Source organism: Martes martes (genome assembly GCF_963455335.1).
Source record: "Martes martes genome assembly, chromosome: 7".
Lineage (NCBI taxonomy): Eukaryota > Metazoa > Chordata > Mammalia > Carnivora > Mustelidae > Martes > Martes martes.
Genome location: NC_137894.1, coordinates 141,836,535 through 141,864,415, shown reverse-complemented (window position 1 = coordinate 141,864,415; position 27,881 = coordinate 141,836,535). Strand labels below are relative to the sequence as shown.

The window sequence follows — 27,881 nt, the reverse complement described above, 5'->3', positions numbered from 1 at the left end:
TGACCCGAGCCGAAGGCAGACACTTAAGCCACTGAGCCACCCAGGCGCCCCGAAACGATTTTATTTTTAAGCAATCTCTACCCCCAGTGTGGGGCTCAAACTCACAACCCTAAGATCAAGGGTCTCATGCTGTACCGACTGAGCCAGCTGGGAGCTCTGGAAGGACTGTTTTCTAATGAGCTATGTAATCCGCTGGTACCACAGACCTGAAATGCTGAGCGTGGACAGAGAGCCTGAGGCAAGAGAATAAAAGTCTATGATGGGTGACAAAAGGCTCAGCAGCCAACTGCCCACAGGACTACCACACAGGCATGACAGCAGTGACCCTGTTCCAGAACCTGGTGCTGGCTCTGCCGGGGGGTAGACTCCCCATATCCACACGCATGGACGGCCTCGCGTGGGGGCCCTGAGGACAGGGCCGCAGGGGACACCTAATAGGGAGAGGGTTCCCACATGAGATTGTGCAACATAGAGCCCGAGGAGAGCAAAGATACAACACATGTGGGGACAGCTGGGGGCTCTGAGGTCTTCTGGGAGTAACATGTATTATCTGGTCCGGTCTGAGGAGGCTCACAAACTCCATCCGAAAAGGACGACCCCATCCCCCACCACTGAGGTCCCCTGCCTGCAGATGCGCCCACACCCGTGCTCTGCTGCCCGCTGAGAACACTCCCGCCCTATTCAGGCCATGCTGTCACCCACCAGCGGGCTCCAGGAGGTCACGACTGGCACCGCCATCTCGTGCTCTGTGCCAGCCAGCGCCAGCCACCCAGCCCATCTTACAAACCTCTCAGCAGACACACTCCCTGCAAAGCGCCCCCTCCTGTGTTCCCTTCTACAGAACCAGCCTCCTGCAAAGCTGTCCCCAAGCACCGTGATCCTGGCTCCTCCAGCCCTTTCACCCTCGGCCCCTCTCCTTGAGCAAGACCACGTGTAGCCACCAGGTCGCAGCAACCAAACGTCTCTCCGGGCATCTCTCAGGCCATCTCTCCGGGCAGTCAGCAGTTCTGACACAGCGGCTGGCCCTGTGACACTTCCTCCACGTGGCCTCTGACTTCTCACTCCTCTGACCCCTCCTCACGTCCCGGTCTCTGCAGATGCCCAGAACAGAGACAACCTGCCCCCAAACCATGCTCACACCCACGCCGAGCTCGGCGGTCCCAGAGCTTGTGCAGACCACCCACGTGCTACAGGCTCTGGCCGCACCTGCTTCCTGAGATGCACACCTGCTGCCCCTGCCGCTTTGGCTGCCCCCGGGAGGAAGACTATGCTACCCGTCCGCAACAGCCCCTCTGTCCTCTCCGCCAGACTTCTCTAGGCCAGAGCGCCGCCACCCCCCACCCGAGTGCTCAGCCACGGCCTCTGACTCATCTCCCTCCCTCACCTACCAGGGCAAACCTGTTGGCTCTGCCCTCTGAGCAATCCTACCACCCTGCCCTAAGCCCCTGGCTGGCCCCCTGAGCTGCCACTCTTGTCCCCTCCAAAGAGCAGCAAGGGTGACCTGCCCGGTCAAAGCCTCTCACGACTGCTGGCGTGCTAGAACAAAGCAGCCCCGCGTAAGGCTCACAAAGCCTACATGACAGGGTCCCAGCCCGGCCCTTCTGCTCCACACACACGGCCCTGCTGCTCCCCAAACACTCAAACGCTTGGCACACCCACTGCTTCTGCCTCAAGAGCTTCTCTTCAAAGTCCTCTGGTGGCTCCTTCTGCCCTTCCTTCAGGAATCTGTTCTGGTCCCTCCTGCGGAAGAGCTGTCCCTCCCTGCCTATCTAGGGCACGCACCCATGTCCCCTGCTCCCTCCTCTCTAGTCCACATCCCGATTACTACCGAACATTCTAGAACATATTTATTTAATGTTGGTTTCCCCCGCCAGGAATATGAGCCTCCCAAGATTAGAGGTTTTCCCAGGTCACAGCTGTCACCTCAGATGGAGAAGGGTGCCCGGAACACAGCAGAGACTCGGTGAGGCTTTTTCAATGTCACGTGAAAAACATCATTCCCCGATGTCAGGGTCTCAATGTCGCCTGCATCTAACAACCTGCGGGCCTGGAGATGTCACTCCTCACGATGACTCCTGCTTGACTACTACCTAACAGGCTCCTCCAGCTCAATATGCCCCCAAGAGAATGGCTGTCTAGACTTCAAGCCCGGGCTTGCCCTGTGTGCCCACCGCAGCTACCTAGCTGCTGCAGCCACCGGCACGAAATCTTCTCTTCTTTTTTCCCCTCGCCCCACATCCAATCCATTATCCTGCCCCGTGCTTTCTATCTCCAAATTGCAGCTCCCTGCACCTCCCCGTCTCCTGATGGCCACCACCAAGGGCCAGACCCCATGCCTGCTCCCAGGACTCCCACAGTACCCTTCTCACTCTCCCCTTCCTGCCCATCTCCAGTTGAGTCTCCACACAGAACTGGGTGAGCTGAAACGTCGCTCATGTGGCCATTCTCTTGCCTACAGCACTTAAGAGCCTTTGGTTATGCCTAGGATAACCTGGGCAACAGCACGTGGTGCCCCAGCCCTGCCCCTAAGCTGGCTCAGGCCCTCCTTTCCAATCTCATTTTCTTTCTCTCTTTCTTTTTTTTTCTTTTAAAGATTTTATTTATTTATTTGACAGAGAGAGACACAGCGAGAAAGAACACAAGCAGGGGCAGGGACAGAGGGAGAAGCAGACTTCCCGCTGAGGAGGGAGCCCGATGTGGGACTCGATCCCAGGACCCTGGGATCATGACCTGAGCCGACGGCAGATGCTTAACCGACTGAGCCACCCAGGCGCCCCTCCTATCTCATTTTCTACCAGTGCACCCAACCCACTGCTCCTTGGTCACCGGGCCCCCTCTGGCTCCCCAAACGCTGAAGCCCTGGCCGAATCCGCGGCCTTGGCATTCGCTATTTCCCAAGACCAGAATTCTCCTCCAGCAGCTCTTCCCATGCCTGAGGCTTCTGCTCAAATATCACTTCCCCACAGAAGTCTTTCCAGACATTCTAAGAGAGCCTGCCCCCCCCCCCCAGGCTTCACCCCAACTGCCTTCTCTGCAGCGCGCACCGCCGCCTACGTAGCTATTCTGCTTGGGGGCAGAGACCTGTCCCTTGCCCACCTGCCCACCTCATGCTACTGCCCCACACGTGCTGGATGACACACGGCTCCCAGGGGGCAGACTCGCCAGATGCCCCTTCTGAACCACAAGCTCACATACATGCAACAGAAAAACAATCTTTAAGACACAGGGGTGACCAACTTTTCCATTTATTCTGTGTTATCCCCACTCCTCTACGGCTCCATGAAAAAGACCTCCCAGGAAGAAAGGGGAGACATTTGTTTGCATCCGCAGCCTGGAACAGTGCCCAGCATAGGCCAAAAGACTCGACCACACATGTGCACCAGGAGGGGCTCATGGAAACTTGCTTAGGTTTCCACACTGGAGGTTGGAAGACCAGGTTTTAAGAGAAGGACTACTGGCTGCTCCCCGTGAAAAGTAACTGGTTTTCCTATCTCTCTATCCTGCACTATCCTTTCAAAAAGAGTGTAGTGAGACACTGACGCCAAGTCAGAACAAAGCATCAGGCAGAAGAGGGGGACAGTGGCAGAGGGAAAGGCGAGATGAAGACGTGCAGAGCCCCTGAGCCGGAACTACAAATTCCACTGCGTTTTCCAGGGGCCAACAGGGAGACTACTGCTGTAAAAAGGCTAAATTGTTGATGGATTGAGGGGGTATTCAGCATGGAAAACAGAAGCCAAAGGGAGGCTTGACCAGGTCTTTTAATAGCTAAGGGCTGCCACACTCCACCCATGTGACCTCCCCTTCTCCGGGCCATCCATCACCCGCCCGGCTGTCACCATCAGCTTCTGCCGGCCCTCCCTCACGCGCGCAGCCAATCCATATCCCACGGTCAGCCTGTTCACCTCACTCCCCAGCCCACCTGCCACCAGCCCCCTGATCCTCTCTAGGCAACAGTGCCCTTTTACCAGGAACTTCTCCAAATCCCAGTGCCAATCCACAAGCTGCTGGCACCCACCCTCTCTTCCTGCCCCCACTTGGCTCTTGCCCCTCTCTCTCAGGATGAGGGGGTGGCCCCACCACTCTACCTAGCCCCTCCTCACCAGCCCCACCCCCAGGTAAACTGGGCCCCAGGGCTCCACACACGTGTTTCCGGCAGGGAACATGCACTGCAGGGTGCAGGATGTGCAGGGAACATGCACATCCCCTCATGCACTGCTGCTGCCTCTTCCCATGTGGCTGACAGGCGACTGCACTTGGCCTACCCCTTCTCTTGCTGTCCTTCCGGGCAGCAGGTCAACTGGGGGACAATCTCTCAGCCCGGAAGCCTCCCACTCTTCTTGGCCAGTTCCACTGCTCCCTCGCCCACTCCTTCAGGGAGTCTACCTTCAGCTCCAGGCTGGGGAGAAGTTTCACAGCACCCCGCACACCGCTCCACAGCAGGTAACACAACAATTAACTTTCCTGCTGAGTTTATTAAGTTTTCATGATGGTGGGCTCCTATCTACCTTGTCTGCCTCTTATCCCCAAGCCTGGCCCAGCCCACATGGTGCAGCGGGGCCCTGACCCTTGACCGGGGCTGGGAGAGGGGCACCCGCACAGGAGTGGACCCAAAGCAGACCACATCGGAGACTCCCCCAGATCCTGGCACTCAAGGCAGGGAGGCCACGCCTGCAGGTTCTCCCAGAAGAACAAGAGGGATGCGCTGTTCCTGTCTGATGCTGGGACAAGGTGCCCTAGGCAGGTTAGGGACCCACTGGGCACCCCAGGCTTAGAGCAGCTGTGGGCTTGCACATGGCAAACAGGAAACCTAGGAAAACTTAAAGCCCCTCTGTAACCACCAGGCTGGGGCACTTGCAACACCCACCTTTTCCTTGGTTGTGTTCCAATCTGCTTGACAGACTTTTCTTCCATGTAAAAAAGCAGGCTTCTTTGTAGTGTAGACACGAGCAGCACTTTCTGGCTATAATCCAGCTGCACGATGGAAGATGGCTCCTCCAACACCAGATGCGAGTTACACACGCCCTGTGAGAGAGTCCGGTTAAACCCAACTCAGTGCAGAGTTCAAGCAACCCGACTTCCTCTGTGACGGGAAACATCCTTCTGTTGTTTGTATTCGGGTCCGTTTACACCTTAAAACGTATGTTGTTAATTCTCAACAGATTCAGTGTCAACCCACTGTGATAAAATTGTTTGGAAAAGTTCTTACTAATGAGAAAACAACATTAACAACCTATCTCAGCCTATATCAAGTTTGGCAATAAACAATGAAAAATACTGTATAATTTCTTTTGAAACATTCTCGGTAGGCAGTTCAAAGAAGAGTCCGTAGGGATGTAAGTGGAAATATGTCACACCATCAGTATTATTTATTCTAATCGAACACAATGGGACTTTCTATAAAATTACTGTGGCAACTATCACCTAAGGTCACATTACACAAAGAGTTCAAGGCAATTTGGGGGACATTATATCCATGCCAACTGAAAGGGTCAGAAAAAAACAGAAGAAAGAAATTCAAACAGGTTTAAATATATTGAAGAACAAAGGTAAATTCCAGAAGGCATTTTACTGCTGGCACAAACTCTATTTCTTGGTGTCAAAAATCTGCTTCTACAAGTTACTCTTCTCCTAAACCTGTTTCTTCAGTTGTTTAAGAAACCCTGATGCTCTGTCACAAACCTCTTGGGGGGTGTAGGAGGAAGAGCGATCAGATTTACTGGTAAAATTTACATACAATAAAACTGACCCTTTTTAGATACACGGTTGTATGGATTTTGAAAAATGCACACAGTTATACAACCACCAACACAGTGAAGATGGAGAAATTCTCTTTACCCCCAAACATCAAGTACTTTTAAAGCAGATTTTCCTCCCACGTTTGTAGTTATGTAAACTGTAGCTTTTCAGTTTTAGACTTAGCTTATAAAGAACTAAATTTATTCTATGAATTTTGCAAAAACACTCAGCCTCCCATATCTTTTTTTTTTTTTTTCCAAATCTCTCTATACTTATATTTAAAAAAACAACAACTATCAGAACCTCGATAAAGGTGGGAAGTAAGTTCCCAGCACGCTAAGGACATTGTTTTCTACATGTGGCTTTCTCTCCATTTCGTGAAATGCAGGCTCAGGAGCGGTGCGGGCCTGGTGCTGCCTGCAGGCCCGAGCAGAAGGAAGGAACAACACAGGGACTCCTAATAACCTCAATGCTTTCCTGCGAAACAGCGGTTCTCCAAGTGGGCTCCGCAGTCCTTTCCACAGGGTCTGCAAGGCCCAGATTATTTTTGTTATAATACTAGATTGCATCTGCCTTTTTCACTGAGCTGACATTGGCAATGACACAAAAGCCATGGTGGGCAGAGCAGGGCACTGAATGCCACTAATCATCACTGTGTCCTCTGCCACTACTCGTGGAAAAAAATGTGCATTTCACTGAAGATGGTCTTTGACGCAGAACATTTATAATTTCATTAAATCCTGGCTCTTGGGTAGACACAGTTTTGAATTTTGTGTGACAAAATGGGGCAGGCACGCCCAGTCCTGCTGCCGCACACTGAGGTACTCTGGTTCTCAAGGAAAAGCACTTGACTGTTAGAGCTGGGAGCGCAACCAGCTGCCTTCCCCCCCAACCCCCGCCCCAGAATGCCATTTTTCTTGACATACTATAATTACTCAAACATGGGTATTTGGCAGACATTTTCTCAGATGGAACAATGTGGCCTTGTCACTTCAGTGAAAACAATTGTGTTTGTTGCTGACAATAAATTTCAAGTTCTCAAATGAGGCTTAGAATTGAAAGCTTGTATCGACCCTTGTGAACTTGGGCAGCTCTCAGTAGCTACAGCCTTTTCTGATCAGAATGATGGTATTATTAACAAAAACACATTCTTTGATATTATATAATTAAATGTGTCAACATTTGAAAAGATCTGCATCATTCAGTAGATCAATATTTTCCAAGTGACCAACACATGATATTACAAAATCATGCAGAGATCAAAGAGCCACTCAAAGTGCCAGGCAGGCCGCTGGATTTCGCTGTAAGAGTACAAAAAATCCATCCACATGGTTTCAGCTTCCCAGTTACAACTGACCTTTAGAGAAACCACCATCCGTCAGCTGGGGATAAGATTCACGAAGAACATCCACAATTCTCTAAAAAGGCTAGTACAATACTGTCCTGTTTCCAACTACAGGTCTGTGGGAGGCCAGATTTTCTTTATATACTCCAACCAAAACAATGTATTTGCAAATGCAGCTGTCCTCCATCAAGCCAGCCATTAAAGAGATTTGCAAAAATGTAAAATACTGTCCTTTTCACTTGTTTTGAAATAGTTATTTTCATAAAAGTTATTTCTAGTGATAGGTTTACTTTTTCAAAATAAAATTAATAGGGGTGTCTGGGTGGCTCAGTGGGTTAAAGCCTCTGCCTTCGGCTCAGGTCATGATCTCAGGGCCCTGGAATCGAGCCCCGCATCAGGCTCTCTGCTCATTGGGAGGCCTGCTTCCCTTCCTCTCTCTCTGCCTGCCTCTCTGCCTACTTGTGATCTCTCTCTGTCAAATAAATAAATAAAATCTTAAAAAAAAGAAAACAAAGAGTGTAGGGGCGTCCTGAGACCACTTTGAGAACTTCCGCTAGACAGAACTTGTAATAGGATAGTCGTGGATCGGAGGGACTAAAAGCTACTGAGCTAGGGGCGCCTGGGTGGCTCAGTTGTTAAGCGTTTGCCTTGGGCTCAGGTTGTGATCCCAGGATCATGGGATCGAGCCCCGCGTCGGGCTCCCTGCTCAGCAGGAAGCCTGCTTCTCCCTCTTCCACTCCCCTTGCTTGTGTTCCCTCTCTTGTTGTCTCCCTCTGTCAAATAAATAAATAAAATCTTAAAAAAAAAAAAAAAAAGCTACTTGGCTAGTAATTGCTGAATTCCCGCTACTGATGAGGAATGAAGGCTAAGCATCGGGAAAGGAAAGGCTCATACCAAGGTGTTCAGTCCAGCTGGGCAGACATGTGACCCAGAGAAGCACAGGCCTGCACAGAGGCACGAGCGGTGGAAAAGATGCAGGCTTCGGAGCAGAACCTGTTTGAGGCTGAGCTCTACCAGGTGTTGGCCTGTGACCCCGGGCTAGTGACAGGGTCACCGAACCTTGGGTTCTTCATCTACTGACGGGGGAAGAGCACACGCAGCTCAGGGCAGCGTTGTGAGGATTAAACAAAGCAACAAACATGAGGGTGGCGGCTGGGCACTGGACTGCCACCAAGCCTCCTCGTCCTCGGCCCACTCCCTCCCACACGACAGGCAGGCTTGGCTGGGGCCAGCTCTCCGCCCCCTGAAAGCACTGACCTCTGTCCACAGTTATGATTATGAAAGGCTTCGCATGGCTCCTACAAAACCCTCAAGGAGAGAAGAGTGACAGTGGCTTCTGTTCGAAGGAGCAGCAGGAGACGAGGAGAACGGACACTGTGAGGGAAGGGGCCAGTGCAGACAAAGGCCAACCCTTTAGTCACAGCAGAAGAAGCTTAGAAAACGTTAGAGAAGTCCTTGAGGGAAACTGTTACACAAACAATCATGAGATTATAAAGGGACAAATGATTGGGAATACAAACGGACTGGCTACAAGATGATTATGGATATAATTTCTCCAAACAAAAGAAGGCAAAAATATTTCTGGAAATAATCTTACCTGGTCTAGATCCAGAGAAGAATAGACAATTTTCCCTTTATCATCACCAGAGAACAATTTCATTCCATTGGGGCTCCAAGCCAACGCGGTTATGCTATTTCTGTGAATACCGGTGACATCAAATCTCCGAAGCTGGGAACGAATGACAGAGACGCACACAGGGAGAGAAAGGGGTGGTGGGCACTGTGAGACATGCTCTGTGGTCAAAGGGGTACAGAGTCCCTCCTGCTCCTGGAGGAGCTGGTCTCCCCAACCTGGTTTTCCAGGCAAAACCCTGCACAAGGTCCCCTCTGACTAGTTACCTTGAAAGCAGACAGAGGGCAGCCAGAGAACGTTAGGCACCATCTAAATTACCCAAATGTGCTTTCTGCCAAGTGTCCTCCCGAGAACCAAAATGTTATTGAGTATTCAGAGCACAGGGTGAAGCTTTTCTGAGCACGTATCTTCTGAGCGGGGGAGGCTTTCTCCTGTGAAAATCCGCAAGGAATGTGCCAAGAAGGTAAGAAATGCCGGGGAGACTAGCACTTACTTGCTTGTTTCTCCCTGGCAGCGAGGACACAAGCTGAAAGACAGCAACCCTCCCAGAGGCGGTGCCTGCAGCCACGAGGTCATCAAAGCAACTCAGCAGCTTCACCACCGTGATGGGTTCCGTCTTCCCCTAAAAGAGCAAACATTCAAGACAAGGCCAGCTTCCAGAGTGGAAACATTATCCCTGGAGGCGGAAGCCCAGCATCAGGCTGCGGCCTCTGCAAAGCCCTGACTGAAAATGCATGCAATCCAGGAAAATAACTACATCTGTTAGACCCTCTTTTTTCTTTCTAGGTCTCTCATCTTGAAATGACGAAATAAAAAAACATTTCTAATAAAGGAAATGCTCACCAATCAAGTGAGAATATTCTGAGCTATCAAGGAGAGAATGCAAAGACACTTGGAGAGCTTGCCCAGAACGGGAGTCTGGAGCAAGAGGAGCTCTCCCAGACCCCGACTCTCCTTCTTCTCTCTCAACTTGGACATGCCATCAAGCACTGTAGTCCGCGGTCTGTGTGCCACGCACGCTTGCCATGAGGACAAGGAGACGATGCATCTGAAAGCACTTTGTAAATGGGTTTGTTCTTAGATCAGTAATCAAATAACACTAACCCAAGCTTCATATATTGGTCTATTAAAAAGTAAAGATTATTTTTTTTAAAGATTTTTATTTATTTGACAGACAGAGATCACAAGTAGCCAGAGAGGCAGGCGGGGGGTGGGGGGGAAGCAGGCTCCCCGCTGAGCAGAGAGCCCGATGTGGTGCTCGATGCCAGGACCCTGGGATCATGACCTGAGTAGAAGGTAGAGGCCTAACCCACTGAGCCACCCAGGTGCCCCATTGGCCTATTAAAAAATAAAAAGCAGGGGCGCCTGGGTGGCTCAGTGGGTTAAGCCTCTACCTTCGGCTCAGGTCATGATCTCAGGGTCCTGGGATCGAGCCCCACCTCGGGCTCTCGGCTCAACAGGGAGCCTGCTTCCTCCTCTCTCTCTGCCTGCCTCTCTGCCTACTTGTGATCTGTCTGTCAAAGAAATAAATAAAATCTTTAAAAAATAAAAAAATAAAAAGCACATGTACTGGGGTGCCTGGGGGGGCTTAGTCAGTCAGGCGTCTGCCTTTGGCTCGGGTCATGGTCTCAGGGTCCTGTGATCAGCTCCACGTCAGGCTCCCTGCTCAGCAAGGAACTTGCTTCTCCCCCCCCACCCCACTCATGCGGGCGTGCGCTCTCTCTCTCTCTAATAAATAAAATCTTAAAAAAAAAAGAAAGAAAGAAGACAAAAAGCACATGCACAAGCATGGCACACAGAAACTCGGGCTTCCAGACCACTGAGTGAAACCGTTCATTCAGAAAAATCACACCGCCACTTGGCCTTGCTGAGCTCTCCAACAAAGCACCGTGATGGCCACATTCTGCTGCAGTAACTTAGACGGTAAGCAGTCTGTCAAGGGCAGAAGCACGCCCTCCACACTCAGGACACGGAGTCAGCTGCTGCCGTGACAGAAAGTAAAGTAGGTCGCAGGCCCGCGCCGCTGGTGGCCTCGAGTGCGCACAGCCGGCAGGGGCGGCGATGACCGCACGCACTTCCGTCCCGCCCCGCAGCTCTCAGGGCGCTCTCCCGGGCTAGAAAGACGCCTGGTGAGAGCCTGACGGAGGTAAGGGACTTGGATCTTAAGCTAGAGGGAGGCAAAGCGGAGCCCTGGAGGATTCCTGCCTTTGCCAGTGTGTCCGTCCCACGGGTTCCGGTAAGCCCGACCAGGCGCGGCACAGCACGAGCAGGACGAGCCGAGCGCGCAGGTGCGGAGCCCCGCGGGAACCTTCTGTGGCGGCTCAGGCCCAGGCACCACAGGCCTCGTCCGGAGAAGCGACAAATGAGCGAGCACAAAGGCTGATGAGGAAAGAGACTGTCGGACCTGGCTGGCGCGAGGACAGGAGAAGGGCACAGCCACCCCCTTCCCGAACGCTCCGGGCGCCAGCCTCGCCGGTCCGCCCCCCCATGCGGCACGTCCCCGACTCCTCACGCAGCCGCGGCGGGGCGGGCTGGGGTCGCCTCGTTTGCCTAAGGACCCACGGCTGGAGGACTCAAGGGGATCCCGGCCCTGCCCGGCTGCTCTCCGCGCCGGGCAGGGAGCCACAGGCCCCGCAGAGGGACGGCTGGGAGGCCCGAGCACGGGACGGGGAAGGAAGGACATCATCATCCGCGCTGCGGCCAACATGAGTGGCGGGTCCTTGAGCGGGACCCATGGGTGCCACTCTGAGGGACGACCGGGACGGAACCCACTTCACACGCAGGTAGCCCTGACAGGGCGGCCCGGGGCTGGAGAACAGCGACCTGGGAATGTGTACTTACAGGAACTGCCGCTACAAGGGGAATTAAAATCCCTCACCGGCCCTCGAGCCAGGCGGTGAGACAAATTCCAAACGGCTGTGTACATTTTCCGAATGAAAGGCTTCAAAATAAAAACCACCACTCACATGGGCCAAAAGCCTGAAAATCTCTGTGTGGTGCTTGTACACATGCTTTTTAATATGTCAACATTTTGAGTTATTGTTATTTAATATAATCATTAATAAACGTTATGGTTCATGACTTAAGAACCAAAACATCCCAAGAATCAGATGATCAAGACTTAGCTCATAGAAGCAAAAACATGAGGCTTCAACTGCCTACAGTATAAGTCTAGCTATTCTGGAAAACATTCCCCTCCAAACACCTCAAAATGCTGAGTAAGAGATATAAAATAATCTTTTTTTAAAAAAGAGATTTTATTTATTTATTTGAGGGAGAATGTACGTGTGTGCACACGCGCGTATGAGCAGGAGGAAGGGGGAGAGGGAGAGAGAGCATCCCAAGCAGACGCCGCACTGAGCGCAGAGCCCACGGGACTCGATCCCAGAATCCCAAGATCATGACCTGAGCCAAAACCAAGAGCTGGACGCTTAACCAAGTAAGCCACCCAGGACCCCCCACAAAACATCCTTTTAACTGCATAGCTGACCCCTAGAAAGTAATTCTAGAGGTCCAAACCCAAAAAGAATATTTTTAAAATACTGTCAAACCCTGAAGCTATGGGCCACCCCAGGACTACCTAGCCAACACCCAGAGCTTTGGTGTCCTGAGCTGAGCGGGGCTAATGAGGATGAGGCTTCAGGCCAGACGAATGGGGGAGCTGGAACTGATATCCCCTGCAAAAGCCCGGGAAGAACCCCTGAAACTCTAACCCTCAGTCAAAGTGTAAACAGTGAAAAATCAATTTGCTGGCAGATAGAGCTGACAAGGAACTCTGTCTTCTCTCAGACACTGACTGCAATAAATAAAAAAGAAGAATGTTCCTCAAGAATCTGTCATCCCAAGCCTGCCCTGTTTAGCATCCTAGTTTGAATGTATTTTTCCTTTCCACAGGCAGTCGGTCTGAAGTGCTTGGATGTGAGCAGCAGTCCAAGGGGCCTGGCAGAGTGAGTACAAACCCCATCTGTGGGACACAGTCCTGACCCCCGTCCCTCAGCATTCCCAAGTATTGGGACCAGCCACAGAGCTCCTAATTAGAAACCACCACAGGGAAAAAGGCCCCATGAAGAAGAATCAACTAAAAAAAGCAGTAATAGGGACACCTGGGTGGCTCAGTGGGTTAAAGCCTCTGCCTTCGGCTCAGGTCATGATCTCGGGGTCCTGGGATTGAGCCCCGCATCGGGCTCTCTGCTCAGCAGGGAGCCTGCTTCCTCTTCTCTCTCTGCCTGCCTCTCTGCCTGCTTGTGACCTCTGCGTGTCAAATAAATGAATAAAATCTTTTTTTAAAAAAAAAGCAGTAATAGAACTGGACAACCCTTTGCCCCCAAGTATTGCATTTAGATTGAAGAGACCCAGAACATAAAAGAAATATGCTTAAAATTTTAAAGAAACATAAAAGGGAATTCAAAACAGAATAGTAAGTTACTATCAGAAATGAAAAAGAATCGGGGCGCCTGGGTGGCTCAGTGGGTTGGGGCCTCTGCCTTCGGCTCGGGTCATGATCCCAGGATCGAGCCCCACATCGGGCTCTCTGCTCGGCAGGGAGTGTGCTTCCCCCTCTCTCTCTCTGCCTGCCTCTCTACTTGTGATCTGTCAAATAAATAAATAAAATCTTAAAAAAAATGCAAAAAAATCAAAAGAATTTAAAACCTTAGTGGTGATTAAATAGCAGAGCTCAAAGAAAATTATTGAAGTAGATAATAGACCTGTGTAAGAAAGAGAGAGGAAAAGATAAAAAATAAGAAAGAGCAGAGTCCTGGAGGACAGATATAAAGGTCCAACGTATATCTAATTGGGACGCCAGAAGGAAAGGGGATAAACAGGAGGCAACATGTTCAGAGACAAGGACTATTAGTTGCCCAGAATTGATGAAAGGCCTGTGTCCTCAGGAGCACAAGGCCTGACAAAGATTAAAGGAAAGAAATGCACTGAACACACTGTGGTGACACAGCAACGCCTCGAAGACCAAGAGATGACTGTACCAGGTCAGACGAAAGGCAAATGACCAGATACAAACAAGTATTAAAAACAAACTTCTCAGGGCACCTGGCTGGCTCAGTTGGTAAAGCATGTAACTCTTGATCTCAGGGTTGTTGAGTCTGAGCCCCACCCTGGGTGCAGAGATTAAAGATAAAGTCTTTAACAAAACAGAACAAAACTTCGCAACAGAAACAATGGAGTCCAGGAGACAATGGAAGATCATCTTCGAAATGCTGAGAGAGAAAAAGTGTTAGCTTTGAATGTACGCCTGTCTAAACTCACAGACGGAGAGACATTCAGACAAAAAAGTCAAGCGTACAAGACACTTAACATGTATGATGAGAAAGACCAGACAGACATCATAAGAAAACTATAGACCAATATCCTTCCTGAATACAGATACCAAATGACTACAATAAACTATTACTGAGATGATTACAGCACGATTTTAAAAAAGATACTACATCACGACAGAGTGGGGTTTATAGAAGTAATGCACAGCTGAATTAATAATCCAACTCAATACATATAATATGCCGTATTAACAGAAGAAGATAATTATGTTATCTTAACAGATTCAGAAAGAGTATCTGACAAACTTCAATACTCATTCATGACCATAATGCTCAGAAAATTAGGAATAGAAATAAGTAGAAATTAAAAAGATCTATGAGGAATCTAACCCTAATGAGTGTACACACTGAGGCAAAGACGTCTGTCCTGTGGACATTATCCTGGAGGTCCCAGCAAGTACAGTAAATCAAGTAAAAAACTGAAAGGCATACACATCAGAAACAATGAAGTAAAACACTTTCTTCACAGGCAGCAATGACTACCTATGTAGAAAACCCCAAGAAATCTATAAAATAGGATATAAGTGAAATGTACATAAATCAGTTGATTTCTACAAGCCAGCAACAAAAAAATCTGAAAGGAAAATAAATTGTTGTACTGTTCTTATATCATTTGTAAAGCGATATAATATTATTTAAGTGTAAATGGACAAATGTTGTAAATCCTAGAAAAATAACTAAGAAATAAAACAGATAGGATCTAATAAGCCATTAGAGACATAGAACAGAACCATGAAAAAATAATTAGTCTAGAAGAGGATAGGAAAAGAAAAAACGGTAAGATTTAAGAATAGGTGGGATATGCAGAGAACAATTACCAAGATGGTAGACTTAACTAATGCTTCTTAACTGGGGACAATTATGTCCCCCACCCTGCCATGGGATATTTGATAATGTCTGGAGGCTGCTGCAACTTGACTGATATTATTGCCATCTAGTCGGGAGAAAGCAGGGGTGCTGCTCGACATCCTACAATACACAGGACAGCACCACCAGACCACAAAGTCAGTGGTGTCAGGTTGAGGAACTGTGACTTAAACCCAACCATATTAATAATCACATTCAACATAAATGGCCTAAATTTGGTCTAACAGAAGATAGAGATTGTTGGGGCATCTCGCTGGCTCAGTTGGTGGAGCATGCAACTCTTAATCTTGCGGTCATGAGTTCAAGCCCCCACTGGGTGTAGAGCTTACTTTAAAAAAAAAAAAGGTAGATTGTCAAACTGAATAGAAAAGTAAGACCTGACCTTATGTTATCTTCAAGAAATGCACTTTGGCGGCACCTGGGTGGCTCAGTTGGTTAAGCGTCTGCCTTCGGTTCAGGTCATGATCCCACGGTCCTGGGATCAAAGCCCCACATCAGGCTCCCTGCTCAATAGGGAGCCTGCTTCTCCCTCTCCCACTCCCCCTGCTTGTAACCCCTCTCTCTCTTTGTCAAATAAATCTTTAAAAAAAAAGAAAAGAAAAGAAATGCACTTTGGATATAAAAGCACAGATAAACCAAAGGTAAGAATGGAAAAAGATCTATCATGCAAACTCTGATTGTAAGAAAACAGGAGAGGCTATATTAACACCAGAGCAGAGAAGGAATATTACCAGAGATAAAAAGAGACATATTATAGTGATAAAAGGATCTATTCAGTAAGACAGAACAATTCTAAATGTATAGGTACCTAATAATAGAGCTTTGAAATGCACGAAACACTCTCTCTCTCCCCTCCCAATCTCTAAAAGTTGGGGAGCACCTGGTGGCATAGTCAGTTAAGCATCTGACTCTTGATTTTGGCTCAGGTCATGATCTCAGAATCATGAGATCAAGCCCTGCATCAGACTCCATGCTGGGTATGGAGCCTGCTTGGGACTCTCTCACACCCTCTTCCTCTCTCAAAACAAAATAAAAATTAAAAAAAAAATAAAAAAAAATAATAACATTCATGACACAACACAACAACCTGAATGTATTTAATACCACTGAACTATACATGAAAAGGAAAAATGGTGAATTTTACATTCTGTATAATTTACCACAATTTAAAAAAAATACGTGAAGCAGAAATGAATAGAACTGAAGTGAGAAAAACAAATGCACAATTTCTGTCGGAGACTTCAACCTCCTCTCAGTGACCAACAGAAGCAGGCGGTGGGGGGTGGGGGGGTCACTGTTGCAGGAGTCTGCGTCCAGCAAAGAGCAGGACGTGATGGTGGAAGCAGACACGCAAGGCATTTGTTTGGGGAAACACCTGTGAGGGGAAGGGGGAAACAGCTGGAAGGGGCCGAAGAACTGTCAGCTCCCAAGGCAGATCTGCAACCCGAGATGGAGAGAGGGAAGGAAGGGCGGCTGCAAAGGCTAATCTCCAACCGCAGTGCAGTTTCAGAAAGTTGCGGCCACACCAACAGGAACACCCCAAGCCAAAGTCACTTGTCAGAGGATCCCCAGTTTTCACAAGAATAAGTGTGCCTTGTGACCCAGCTGCGCCCAGTCATTGGCTTGGAGTAGCAAGTGCGAAGGCTGGTGGGTTCGGTGCTCAACAGTTACACGCCACCCCACCTCCAGGAAGAGAGAATCCTTGAGATTAGGATATTGCCAAGTACCACATAGAATAAAAAGACATAGGGGCGCCTGGGGGGCTAAGTGGGTTAAAGCCTCTGCCTTCGGCTCGGGTCATGATCCTGGGCTCCCGGGATCGAGCCCCGCATCGGGCTCTCTGCTCAGCAGGGAGCCTGCTTCCTCCTCTCTCTCTGCCTGCCTCTCTGCCTGCTTGTGATCTCTGTCTGTCAAATAAATAAATAAAATCTTAAAAAAAAAAAAGAATAAAAAGACATAGACCACGATTCTATTCTCTATAGGGTGATGAAATATTTGAGGTTTACTTTTTATGACTGCATCAGGAACCTCTTGTAGAACACTCAAGGCACAAAGCCACCACTGATCTTCTTTAGCAGTATTTCTACGGCATAAAGTCAATCCTTCATGTGAGACATTACTTAAAGATGGAATTTCTTTCTTACCACACTGGCTTCATTGAAATACTGATCTAGCACTGTTTTCCTCGTAAGTCTGCAAACAGAGGTAGGCCTTATTAACATCGAGTACCCTACTTAAAAGCATTGCTAGTTTAAAATGACCTGCACAGGAAGACTGAGCAATCCAGGGTCTACTGATGGCCTCATGGTGCTTGTTGTGAAGGACACAAATGACGGGGCTACCTCCAGGGGCTCTCATGGTCCAGGACACAGAAAAGACCCATCACCAAATCCATGAGCCAAGCACACACGTGCAGGCGGCTCACAGGTAGAACACGGTCAGCTCGGACAGGTGCGAGGGGCGGGAGGGGCAGGCAAGACCACTGCCGTCACCATGCGAGTTGGCTGACTACCACCAGGTGCCCTACGGCATGGTATTCTCTTGTTTATGTTTGTAAAATAATGAAATATGGTCATATACAAGACTATATGCACCAGCTTCGACTGTTATAAAATGAATTCCCATGGAGTCCCTGTTGAGCTCAGAAAAGCGGACATCAAGAGCACCTTCAAAGGCCCTGGGCCCTTCTCCCTGACAGCAGGCCTTCCTGCCACCAGAACCACTACGCTGACATTGGGGTTAATTATGCCCTTGCCTTTCACCCCTGTACTGCACGTGCACGTGTCCTCATGCACCACAGTGTGCACGTGTGCCCAACACAGAGATTCAAACTGGAGAATCATCATGTGACTGGCCCTTGACCTCCCTGACCCAGATTTTCTCAGTGTCCTGGTGCCCAGGGAGGGTGTCTTGTGATCACCTGATGCACAAGAAGTTACAGTTGAAGCCAAAAAGTCAATTCATCATTTTATAATGAATTAACAGTCATACAAACCAGAACGCTCACGTAGGTATGACCTGTACATTCTCCCCCCACTGGCTGATGTACATGGGTGTGCAGTAAGTTTCGGTGAAAAGGTGTCCGGCTAGCACGGAGCCGTTTCTGATCAAGCCGCTATAAGCATGAGGGCCAGCCACACCAAAGAGATCACAGCTCTCAAAGGGACCCCCCACCGCCCTACTGTATAGGTAGCTCAGCCTGATTTTTCCCACGTTGCACAGCAGACCATACACGTTCTTCCTTCAGTCACATCCTCTTTCCTTTTTTAAAAACTTTTTAAAAACATTTTTATTTATTTATTTGACAGATAGAGACAGAGATCACCAACAGGCAGAGAGGGGGTAGCAGGCTACCTGCTGAGCAGAGAGTCCGATGTGGGGCTTGATCCCAGGACCCTGAGATCATGACCTGAGCCGAAGGCAGAGGCTTAACCAGCTGAGCCACCCAGGTGCCTTCCTCTTTCCTTTTGATATGGGGACAATCCAATATCATTCTGGCTTGGGGGCCACTCCTATGTCTCTTTAAGGAGACTCTGTCCATCTCAGATCTCAGCTAACATTTAGTACTAACATTTTCCCCATTTCCAAGTTGCTAGGGAGCACTTCTTGTTGCCCTGTAGCGATTTAATCTCCTCAAATGGAAATCTAGTTTAAAAATTTAAGGAAAAAAAAAGACTGATTTGAAAGACGCCAGTAACGATTTTCTGGACAAACACATCACCATTAGGACAGCATCCAGCCAAGCTCCTCGGGCTCCTTGGCAGGCGGTTTCCCCTTTATATACGAGACACAACTGCATGGAGGGGAAGTGCTCCTTGTGAGTAAGCTCATGGCAACTGTGAAGTCTGACAAGGCTTCCTTTACGAGCTTCTTTTGATATGCCACAGCTTAACCTCCAGTTGAAACTTCTAGCATATCAAATACCTAATAGATTGAAATACTTAGAAATATTTAAAAAGACTCAAATAAGATACAAATTCATTAAATTCCTAAGAATTGTTTCACTTTTATCTCTCTTTTACTAACAAAGAACCACAGTTTAAAGTTTAAATAATTATGTAACTGTTGAATGATCTACAAGTTAAACAAAAACATTGCTTTTCTAGAATAATTTCCTTTACTCCATAGGACAAACTGGAGTAGGGAACATCCACTGGACTTGCAGGAGGTCCCTAGGGCCTCGGACTTTACCACTAGAGAAGATCTAAAAGGGGGGATTACCTATAAAGGAAACAATTAGCCAGCAGAAGCCTCAGCAGCTGAGATGGTACAATACAGTTAAAGCACTAAGATGAAAGAAGCATACGAAGTGAGGTAGGGATCAAGTTTCACTTCTCCCCAAATGCTCATATCTAAATGTCCCACATCATTTATTAAAAAACTCAAGTGTTTATGAGTTACGTACATGTGGATTTTCTGGCTTCTCTATTCTGTTCCACTGACCTCCTTATCTATTCCTGTGCTAATAACCACATTCGGCTTAATTACAGGTTTGTAAGTCTTGCTAACCTGGTAGAGTAACGTCTCCCATCTTGTTCTTTTTCCGTTAGTATCTTCGCTCTTCTTGACTCATCACAATTGCAAATACAATTTTAATAAATTACCATTAGCCAATCAACTGAAGCAATCTGTCCTGAGAAGTAGACCCGTGAAGCCCTATACTGTAATGCCACGGACATGCCAGAATTTACATCATGGGTTCCATAGGGAATGACAAGGGAGGCCATGAATCAAATGCACTTTTGGCTGATGTGGTGAGACCAAAACTCTCATTTCTGCATCACTTTAAAAAATATACCAGGTACCTAGCGCCTGGGTGGCTCAGTTGGTTGAGCAACTGCCTTCGGCTCAGGACATGATCCCGGTCTTCCAGGATCGTGTCCGGCATCAGGCTCTCAGCTCCTTGGGGAGTCTGCTTCTCCCTCTGACCTTCTCCTCCCTCATGCTCTCTCTCACTCATTCTCTCTCAAATAAATAAATAAAATCTTTAAAAATATATATATATACACCAAGTAAAAGTCAATGAAACATTCATACCATTCTGAAGCATGAGTTTTCCAACTGGAAAACACTGCAGACAATTTCCCATGCTCAGGCCACTCCCTCCTTCCCCCTGGAGTACTCTACCTGAGATGTTACCAGCACGGCTGCTGTGCACTGTCTTCAGGTCTCTGCTCAGCTGTCACCAGCTCAGTGAGCCCTTCCCTGAACATCCTATTTAAAACTGCAACCACTCCTGCTGGCACTCCTCACCACCCCCCAGGCTTCTCCCTTCTTGTCTATCTGTGTGTTGACGTCTCCTCCTCATTGTTAGACTCTAAGGTCCCTGAAGGCAGGGACCTTGCCTGCCATAGTCTGCACTGCCTTTCCAGGACTTAAAATGGGGCGAGTACATAGTAAGCACTGGAGAAAAACTGAATGAATTCACAGACACAGCAAGTGTGGATAAGATGCAGAAATGAGAACTAGCATGGCTGTAGTTAGTGCAAAGGTTCTGAGGGCAAATCCATGAAATTTCCACAACTTGTTGAATGCTAAGAAGAAAGATCATGCAGTTACTTTCAAAACAGAAAATGAGAAGCTCACATCAAGTTATCTTTCTGGTCTGTTCTTACGTATGTCACATCATATATTTAACAAGTTTGTAACATTTTTGTACTAGCTATTAGCTCCTCACATTTCCGTAGTGCTTTTGGCACAAGCTAGAACTTTTTATGTCTCCATCTGCCCTCTCCCACTAACTGTTAGAAAAAAAGGTTTCTAAAAGCATTATTCTTGAAAACACATGACAGGCTATATTTAGCATATATAAGGTCTGCTTTCTTCTTCAGAAACATAACTTCAGTTAAAAACATGATCTTTGGGGCGCCTGGGTGGCTCAGTGGGTTAAAGCCTCTGCCTTCAGCTCAGGTCATGATCCCAGGGTCCTGGGATCGAGCCCCACATCGGGCTCTCTGCTCCATGGGGAGCCTGCTTCCTCCTCTCTCTCTGCCTGCCTCTCTGCCTACTTGTGATCTCTGTCAAATAAATAAATAAAATATTAAAAAAAAAACCACCCATGATCTTTCATCCATGCCATCCATGGGTTTATTATAGGGTAAACTGACTTATTTTTATTTACCTTCCCATAAAATCTGAGATTTCCCCTAAATAAAACTAGTTGATGCCTCTCTCAGTTTTTACTTGGAAATTCCAGAGACCCTGATTCTGCTTTCTACTGTCTTCTGAATCCAGACTTTTGTGGAAGCCCTGCCTTCTCTCACAGGAAGTGAGCCTAATGGTTAGGCAAGCAGCTATGTGGCCTAGAGCAGGAAATCTTAGCATTTCTTTATCTGAAAAACATGACAATTGTACCACATTATTTTAAGACCCAGCCAGCTCAAATAAATAAATAAAATCTTTTTAAAAAAAGGGGGGGGGGCACCTGGGTGGCTCAGTGGGTTAAAGACCCAGCCAGCTCTAGGGGCGCCTGGGTGGCTCAGTGGGTTAAAGCCTCTGCCTTCGGCTCAGGTCGTGATCCCAGGATCCTGGGATCGAGCCCCACATCGGGCTCTCTGCTCAGTAGGGAGCCTGCTTCCTCCTCTCTCTCTGCCTGCTTCTCTGCCTACTTGTGATCTCTGTCTCTCAAATAAATAAATAAAATCTTTAAAAGAAAAGACCCAGCCAGCTCTGAAGACAAAAATGACAAAAACAACAACTTAGTTAATCCATCTCTAGGATCACGTAGCTAATGACTGACAGCCAAAGCTCAGAACAGATCTTTGTGTTGTGTTTACACAAGTAATAAATGAAAACATTAACAAAAAATTCCAATAATTCTACAGTATTTAAAGAAAACAAAAAGATACCTCTTCATATTCCCTCCCTTCGCTTATCCCATTCTCAGTTCCCACACAGACTGAGAGTATCACATCAATGGATACTCAGGGGTACTCTTCCAGATCTTTCCCTGTGTGTTCTATATACAGATACTTAGCTTCCTTTTCACACCCTAATAATCTAACTCCAAATTCTGTGTTCTTTCCAAAACAATTTTTATTTTGTACTTCTTTTGTGATCTTCCACAATTCTAGGTTTGTATTCTATACCAAATGGATGCTTGAAAAACACTTTTGGGGGCGCCTGGGTGGCTCAGTGGGTTAAAGCCTCTGCTTTCGGCTCAGGTCATGATCTCAGGGTCCTGGGATCGAGCCCCACATCGGGCTCTCTGCTCAGCAGGGAGCCTGCTTCCTACTCTCTCTCTCTGCCTGCCTCTCTGCCTACTTGTGATTTCTCTCTGTCGAATAAATAAATAAAATCTTTAAAAAAAAAAAAAAAAAAAAAGAAAAACACTTTTGATAGTCAGGGCTGCTCAAGAATGGATTTTGGCCCCAGTAAAGTACATTTTTTTCTGATTCCTCAGTAACAGAAAACCAGCTAAATATATATATATATATACATATATATATATATGTATATATAAAAATGGGAATTTTCCTGGAGCACCCTCTTTGTCTGCTAGTTCCAAGACTTTGTACTAGATTCTCTCAAATTCTGGTCATCCCTGCAAAGGTTATCTAGCACATCATTTTCCTTCAAAGCTCACAGGACACATCATATGATAAAGAGGATGCTAATTCTAGGTAAAACTATAAAACAGACAATTAGGTGTAATTGTAGTTTCATTCTAGGGAACACTAAACTCGTTTCCTTGAGTTTTTTTGAGTGTGGAGGCTGAAATTTAAACAATAGTTACATAGTTATATTTTTAAAAAATGACAGTAAACTGGTGATCAATGAGACACAAGAGAACTGGGTTGTAACGCAACCTGAGCAAGCGACCCTGGTACCTTCCACGTGATGGAAGCCCACAAGGGTCCCGGAGCCGACCCTGCCCAAGACAGGCTCCAGCCTACAGTGTCATGTGGGAGACCCTGTCTGCCTTTCTGGCCTTAACTCACACCACTCCATGTCCTGCTCTGTATTCCAGTTCCATCCAAATATACTTCCTGGAACACACACACACACACACACACACACACACACACACACACTCTCACACACACTCCAACACTGGACCTTGATGCCAAAGATTACCTAATAGTGAATTAAAACCTAAGGGGCTGGGATGCCTGGGTGGCTCAGTCGGTTAAGCATCTATCTTCAGCTGAGGTCATGATCTTGGGGTCTTGGACGTGAGCCCCACGTCAGGCTCCGCACTCCGCACTCAGCAGGGAGTCTGCTTCTCACTTTGCCCCTCCCCCTGCTTGTGTGCTCTCTCTCTCTCTCTCTCTTTCGCTCGCTCCAATAAATAAATAAAATCTTGGGGAGAAAAAAAAAACCTAAGGGGCTAGCAAAACTACTCTATAGTGTTAGTGGTCAGAAGAGCAGTTACCTGGGAGAGGAGTACTGACTGGGAGCCGAACAATGGAGTCTACCGGACTGTTGAAAATATTCTATATCCTGATCTAGGTGATTACACAGATGTATACATACACTGGTTCGTCAAGCTGTATATCTGAGATTTGTGTATTTATGTAAATTGCACTTCAATTAAAAAGTTGAGAAAACAAATTAAAACAGAAAACCTGAGAGGTCTGCTCTAATTTGAATTTGTTGAGATGTGTTTTATGACCCAGAATATGGTCTCAGTGAATATTCCAGGTTCACCTACAAGGAATGCATCCTCAGCTGCTGCTGAGTGGAACATTCTCTAAATGTCAACTAGACGGTGTCGGTTGATGACACTGCTCAGCTCTTCTATATTCTTGTTGTTTTCTGTCAAATCCTTCTACCACTGAAAGAGGAGTGTTGAAGTCTCCAACTAGACTCGTGGATTCCTCTGTTTTTCCTTTCAGTTATGACAGCTTTTGCTTTGTATATCGTGGAGCCCTGTTGTTAAGGTACATACACATTTAAGACTGCTGTGCTTCTTGGTGAACTGGGCCTTTTACCATTATGTAATAGCTCTCTTTATCCCTGGTTATTTCTTTGCTCAAAATATTTTGACAGTGGGGTGCCTGGGTGGCTCAGCTGGTTAAGCGTCTGCCTTCAGCTCAGGTCATGGTCCCAGGGTCCTAGGATTAAGCCCCGCATCAGGCTCCTGCTCAGCAGGGAGCCTGCTTCTCCCTCTCTGCCTACTGTTCTGCCTACTTGTGATCTCTCTGTCAGATAAATAAGATCTTTTAAAAAAACATACTTTGACATTAATATAGTCACTCTGACCTTTTAATTAGTATTTACATGATATCTTTTCATTCTTTTAATTTTTAACTACCTATATTGTTAAGTTTGAATTGAGTTTCTTATGGAAAACATATAGTTTGTTCATGATTTTTTTCTCTATTCCAGTAATTTCTTTTAACTGATATTTACAGATCATTTCCATTTAACATAACTATTGATGTGTTTTAATTAGGTTTAAGTAGGTCTATCATTTTCCATGATAGATTTTCCATGAACATTTTCAAAAATTCCATTTTGGGGGCACTTGGGTGGCTCAGTGGGTTAAGCCTCTGCCTTCAGCTCAGGTCATGATCTCAGGGTCCTGGGATCGAGCCCCGTATCGGGCTTTCTGCTCAGCGAGAGGCCTGCTTCCCTTTCTCTCTCTGCCTGCTTCTCTGCCTACCTGTGATCTCTCTCTGTGTTAAATAAATAAATAAAATCTTTAAAAAAAAATTCCATTTTGTTTATAGTAATTTTTACTATCCATGTTTTCTAGCGGTTGCTCTACGGATTACAATTTTATGTATTTAACTTTCCAAAATTTATTTAGACTCAACATTTTACCTCTCCAGGTAGAATGTAGAAAACTTATCACTATAGAGTTCCCTTATATTACAGACAATTTCATAATTTTTGCTGTCAAATTATTTCAGAGAACGCAAGAGAAGAGAAAGAGCCTGTTCTATTTACTTAGAGAGTTACTCTTCCTCTTCCTTCATTACTAACCTCCAAGTCTCCTTCCAGTATCATTTCTCTTTTGGCTAAAGGACTTCCTGACACAGTTACTTCAGACCAGACCCCTGATAAAAGGGTAAACCCCCTTAGTTTTCCTCCAGCTGAGAATACCTTTATTTCACCTCCTTTCCTGATAGATATTTTCACGAGGTAAAGAATGCTAAACTGACAAGTCTTTTCTTTCAGAACTTTAAAAATGTTATACCACTGTCTTCTAGCCTCCATGCTTTCGGAGGAGAAATCAGCAGTCATTCAAATCATTGTTCCCTATAAGTAATATGTCATTTTTCCATAGCTACTTTCAATATTTCTGTTTTTAACAATTTAATTATGAGGTATCTGGGTAGGGTTTTCTTTGGTTTATCCTGTTACAAATTTGCTGACAGATTCATAAGTCTTCCTTGTTAACTGTTTAAGGTACTGGAGAAATTTTAGATATATTAACGCGTAACTATATTTTCAAAGATTAACTATGAAAAGGTCTTAAGGTTTGGAGAATTTAATCAGTCAAATCCACGCGCTATTAACCAAACAAAAGCAAGAGCAATAGTTTTTATACAAGAACATTAATATAAACTCTAAAGCCAATCTGCCCAAGTTCAGACAATGGTGCTACCACTTACTGAATGCCTGACTTGGGTAAATTACTTAACTCTCGGGGCGCCTGGGTGGCTCAGTGGGTTAAAGCCTATGCCTTCAGCTTAGGTCATGATCTCAGGGTCCTGGGATTGAGCCCCGCATCGGGCTCTCTGCTCCGCGGGGAGTGTGCTTCCCCACCCCCCTTCCACCTCTCTGTCTACTTGTGATCTCTGTCTGTTAAAAAAAAAAAAAAAATTACTTAATTCTCTATGCTTGAGTTGTCGCCCTGGTAAAGTGAGGATGATGAAATAGTATCTGGCTCATAGAGTTTTTACAAGAATGAAATGAGTTAATATATACAAAGGTTTAGGAGAATCCCTGGCATATAGTAAGTGCTATACGCATGCCAGCAATTTTTGTTATTTTAAATTGAGTATAAAGGCTTAAGAAAAACTCTTTGTAAGAAAGAGAGAGAGAATGTGTGCACATGCAAATGTATGAGTAGGACGGGGGGGCAGGAGAGGGAGAGAGGGAATCTTAAGCAGTCCCACACCCGGCATGGAGCCCTATGTGGGGCTTGATCTCATGACCTTAGGATCATGACCTGAGCTGAAGTCAGGAGTCAGACACTTAACCGACTAAGCCAGCCACGTGCCCCAAGAAAAACTAACTTTTTGAATTAAAACTTTAATAAGTTGAATACTTATTAAAAGACAAATGTTTGTAAGCATTTCACTTAAACACAAAAGCCTTGTCTTAGTCCAGAAAAGCCTACCAACCACAGAATAGAGCCCCACAAAGCCATGAGGGAGGAGCCACAAGTCGGTCACCTTTGAGTTTCTCACAAAAGCCACATACTCAATAAACCCCAGCTACTGGCTCAGTGGGTGAACTCAATGATGATCCGTCAACAGGTGTTGCCTACCAGCACCTACAATGCATGGACACGTCATGCCTGAAGTCAGCCAATGGAGAACAGAGGTCAGTTGAGATTCCAACGGCAGTGTTCTACAGAAGTGATCTTATTTAAGACGCACTTGTTCTAGGAGCCGGCCAATATTGATACTAATCCCTTTTTTATAATAATTTCAGCAGAAAAACTAGAGATTGAGGCGCCTGGGTGGCTCAGTGGGTTAAAGCCGCTGCCTTTGGCTCAGGTCATGATCCCGGGGTCCTGGGATCGAGCCCCGCATCGGGCTCTCTGCTCAGCAGGGAGCCTGCTTCCTCCCTTCTCTCTCTGCCTGCCTCTATGCCTACTTGTGATCTGTCAAATAAATAAATAAAATAAAATCTTTAAAAAAAAAAAAAAGAAAAAGAAAAACTAGAGATTATTTAACTGAGTCAGTCAAGGTACTTGGAGAAGAAAATATCTACTTCCAAAGTTTTCTATTACATATTGAACACTAAAATGTTCTCTTTTAAAGTGATGCTAGATTTTTGGAGGCAGGTTAAAAAATGTTTTTAGTTATAGTCCACTTCAATTAAAGATGGTTTTAAAGTATTGTTTGGGTGAGACACTAAGGCCAAATCAGAAGTAAATTATCCCATGCTAGAACATGAGCATGTTAAATGTTAGCCATGGTGACTGCATGCTAAGGAGTAAAGAAAAGCCAGACTCACCTCAAAGTTGTACTTTCTCATCTGGTTGAAGTGTCTGCAGTACAGGTAGAGCATGCCGATGCTGCTGCCCACAGCAATGTAGTCCCCGTTGGTATCGAGAGCCGTGAGGTAGACCACAATAGAGCGGAAGCCCTTCTGGACCTTTGTGGGAATGGCATTGAGGAGATAGTACAAGGGGCAGAACTCTCTGAATGTAATAGGCTCTGATACTGATGCCATGGCCGAGGTTGTCACAGATGATCTTCAGGCAGGAAAAGGAATGTTTACTTGGCATCTGGGGAAACCTGGGGGCTAAAGAACAAGGCATTATAATTCTTTCAACCTCCAGTCATGCCAAAAAGAAGTCACGTATAGCAGTGGGAGGAAGGAACTTGCGGGCAGGTAAAATTGTAGGTGGAGCTCAACTGAATGGAGAAAGTACCTGGTTTCATTAAGATCACTTTTGAGCAATTTAATTCAACAGGCCCCTCAATGCATATGGGCCCCTGTAATTCACATTGTGCTAAGTACTGTGGAGGAATGGGAAGAACATTAAAAACAGTTCTTATTCTCAAGTAGCTTATGATCTAGCCAGGCAGGCAAAAGAAACAGTGAAGATACATAAAACCTCATGTGGTTAGTGCTAATCTGTGGGTCTTGATGAGAAGAGGGAGGGAGCAACGTGGAAAAGGCCTCACTGGGAACATCCTGAACTATGAAGCCCACCAAGAGGAATGGAACATGGAAAAGAGAAACAGGAAAGACACCGTACCAGGAGAACAATGAACCAGTCCTGATGGAGAAACACACTCACTGCTGAGACGGCAGAGAAACGTGTCCCCCAGCTGGA

The 27,881-nt window shown here is 46.6% G+C and overlaps 1 protein-coding gene across 1 annotated transcript in view; it reads right to left on the bottom strand.

Moving 5' to 3' along the window:
• TECPR2 (tectonin beta-propeller repeat containing 2) overlaps nt 1–27,343 on the bottom strand; it is an 89,329-nt gene extending 61,986 nt beyond the window's left edge. The window contains exons 1-4 of the mRNA XM_080807529.1: nt 27,053–27,343; nt 9,208–9,336; nt 8,679–8,810; nt 4,865–5,022 (exon numbers count right to left, since the gene is read on the bottom strand). Coding sequence (XP_080663655.1) covers nt 4,865–5,022; nt 8,679–8,810; nt 9,208–9,336; nt 27,053–27,271 — 638 coding nt within the window. The 5' untranslated portion in view covers nt 27,272–27,343. The remainder of the gene's footprint in view (nt 1–4,864; nt 5,023–8,678; nt 8,811–9,207; nt 9,337–27,052) is intronic.
• Nucleotides 27,344–27,881: the final 538 nt, after the last annotated feature.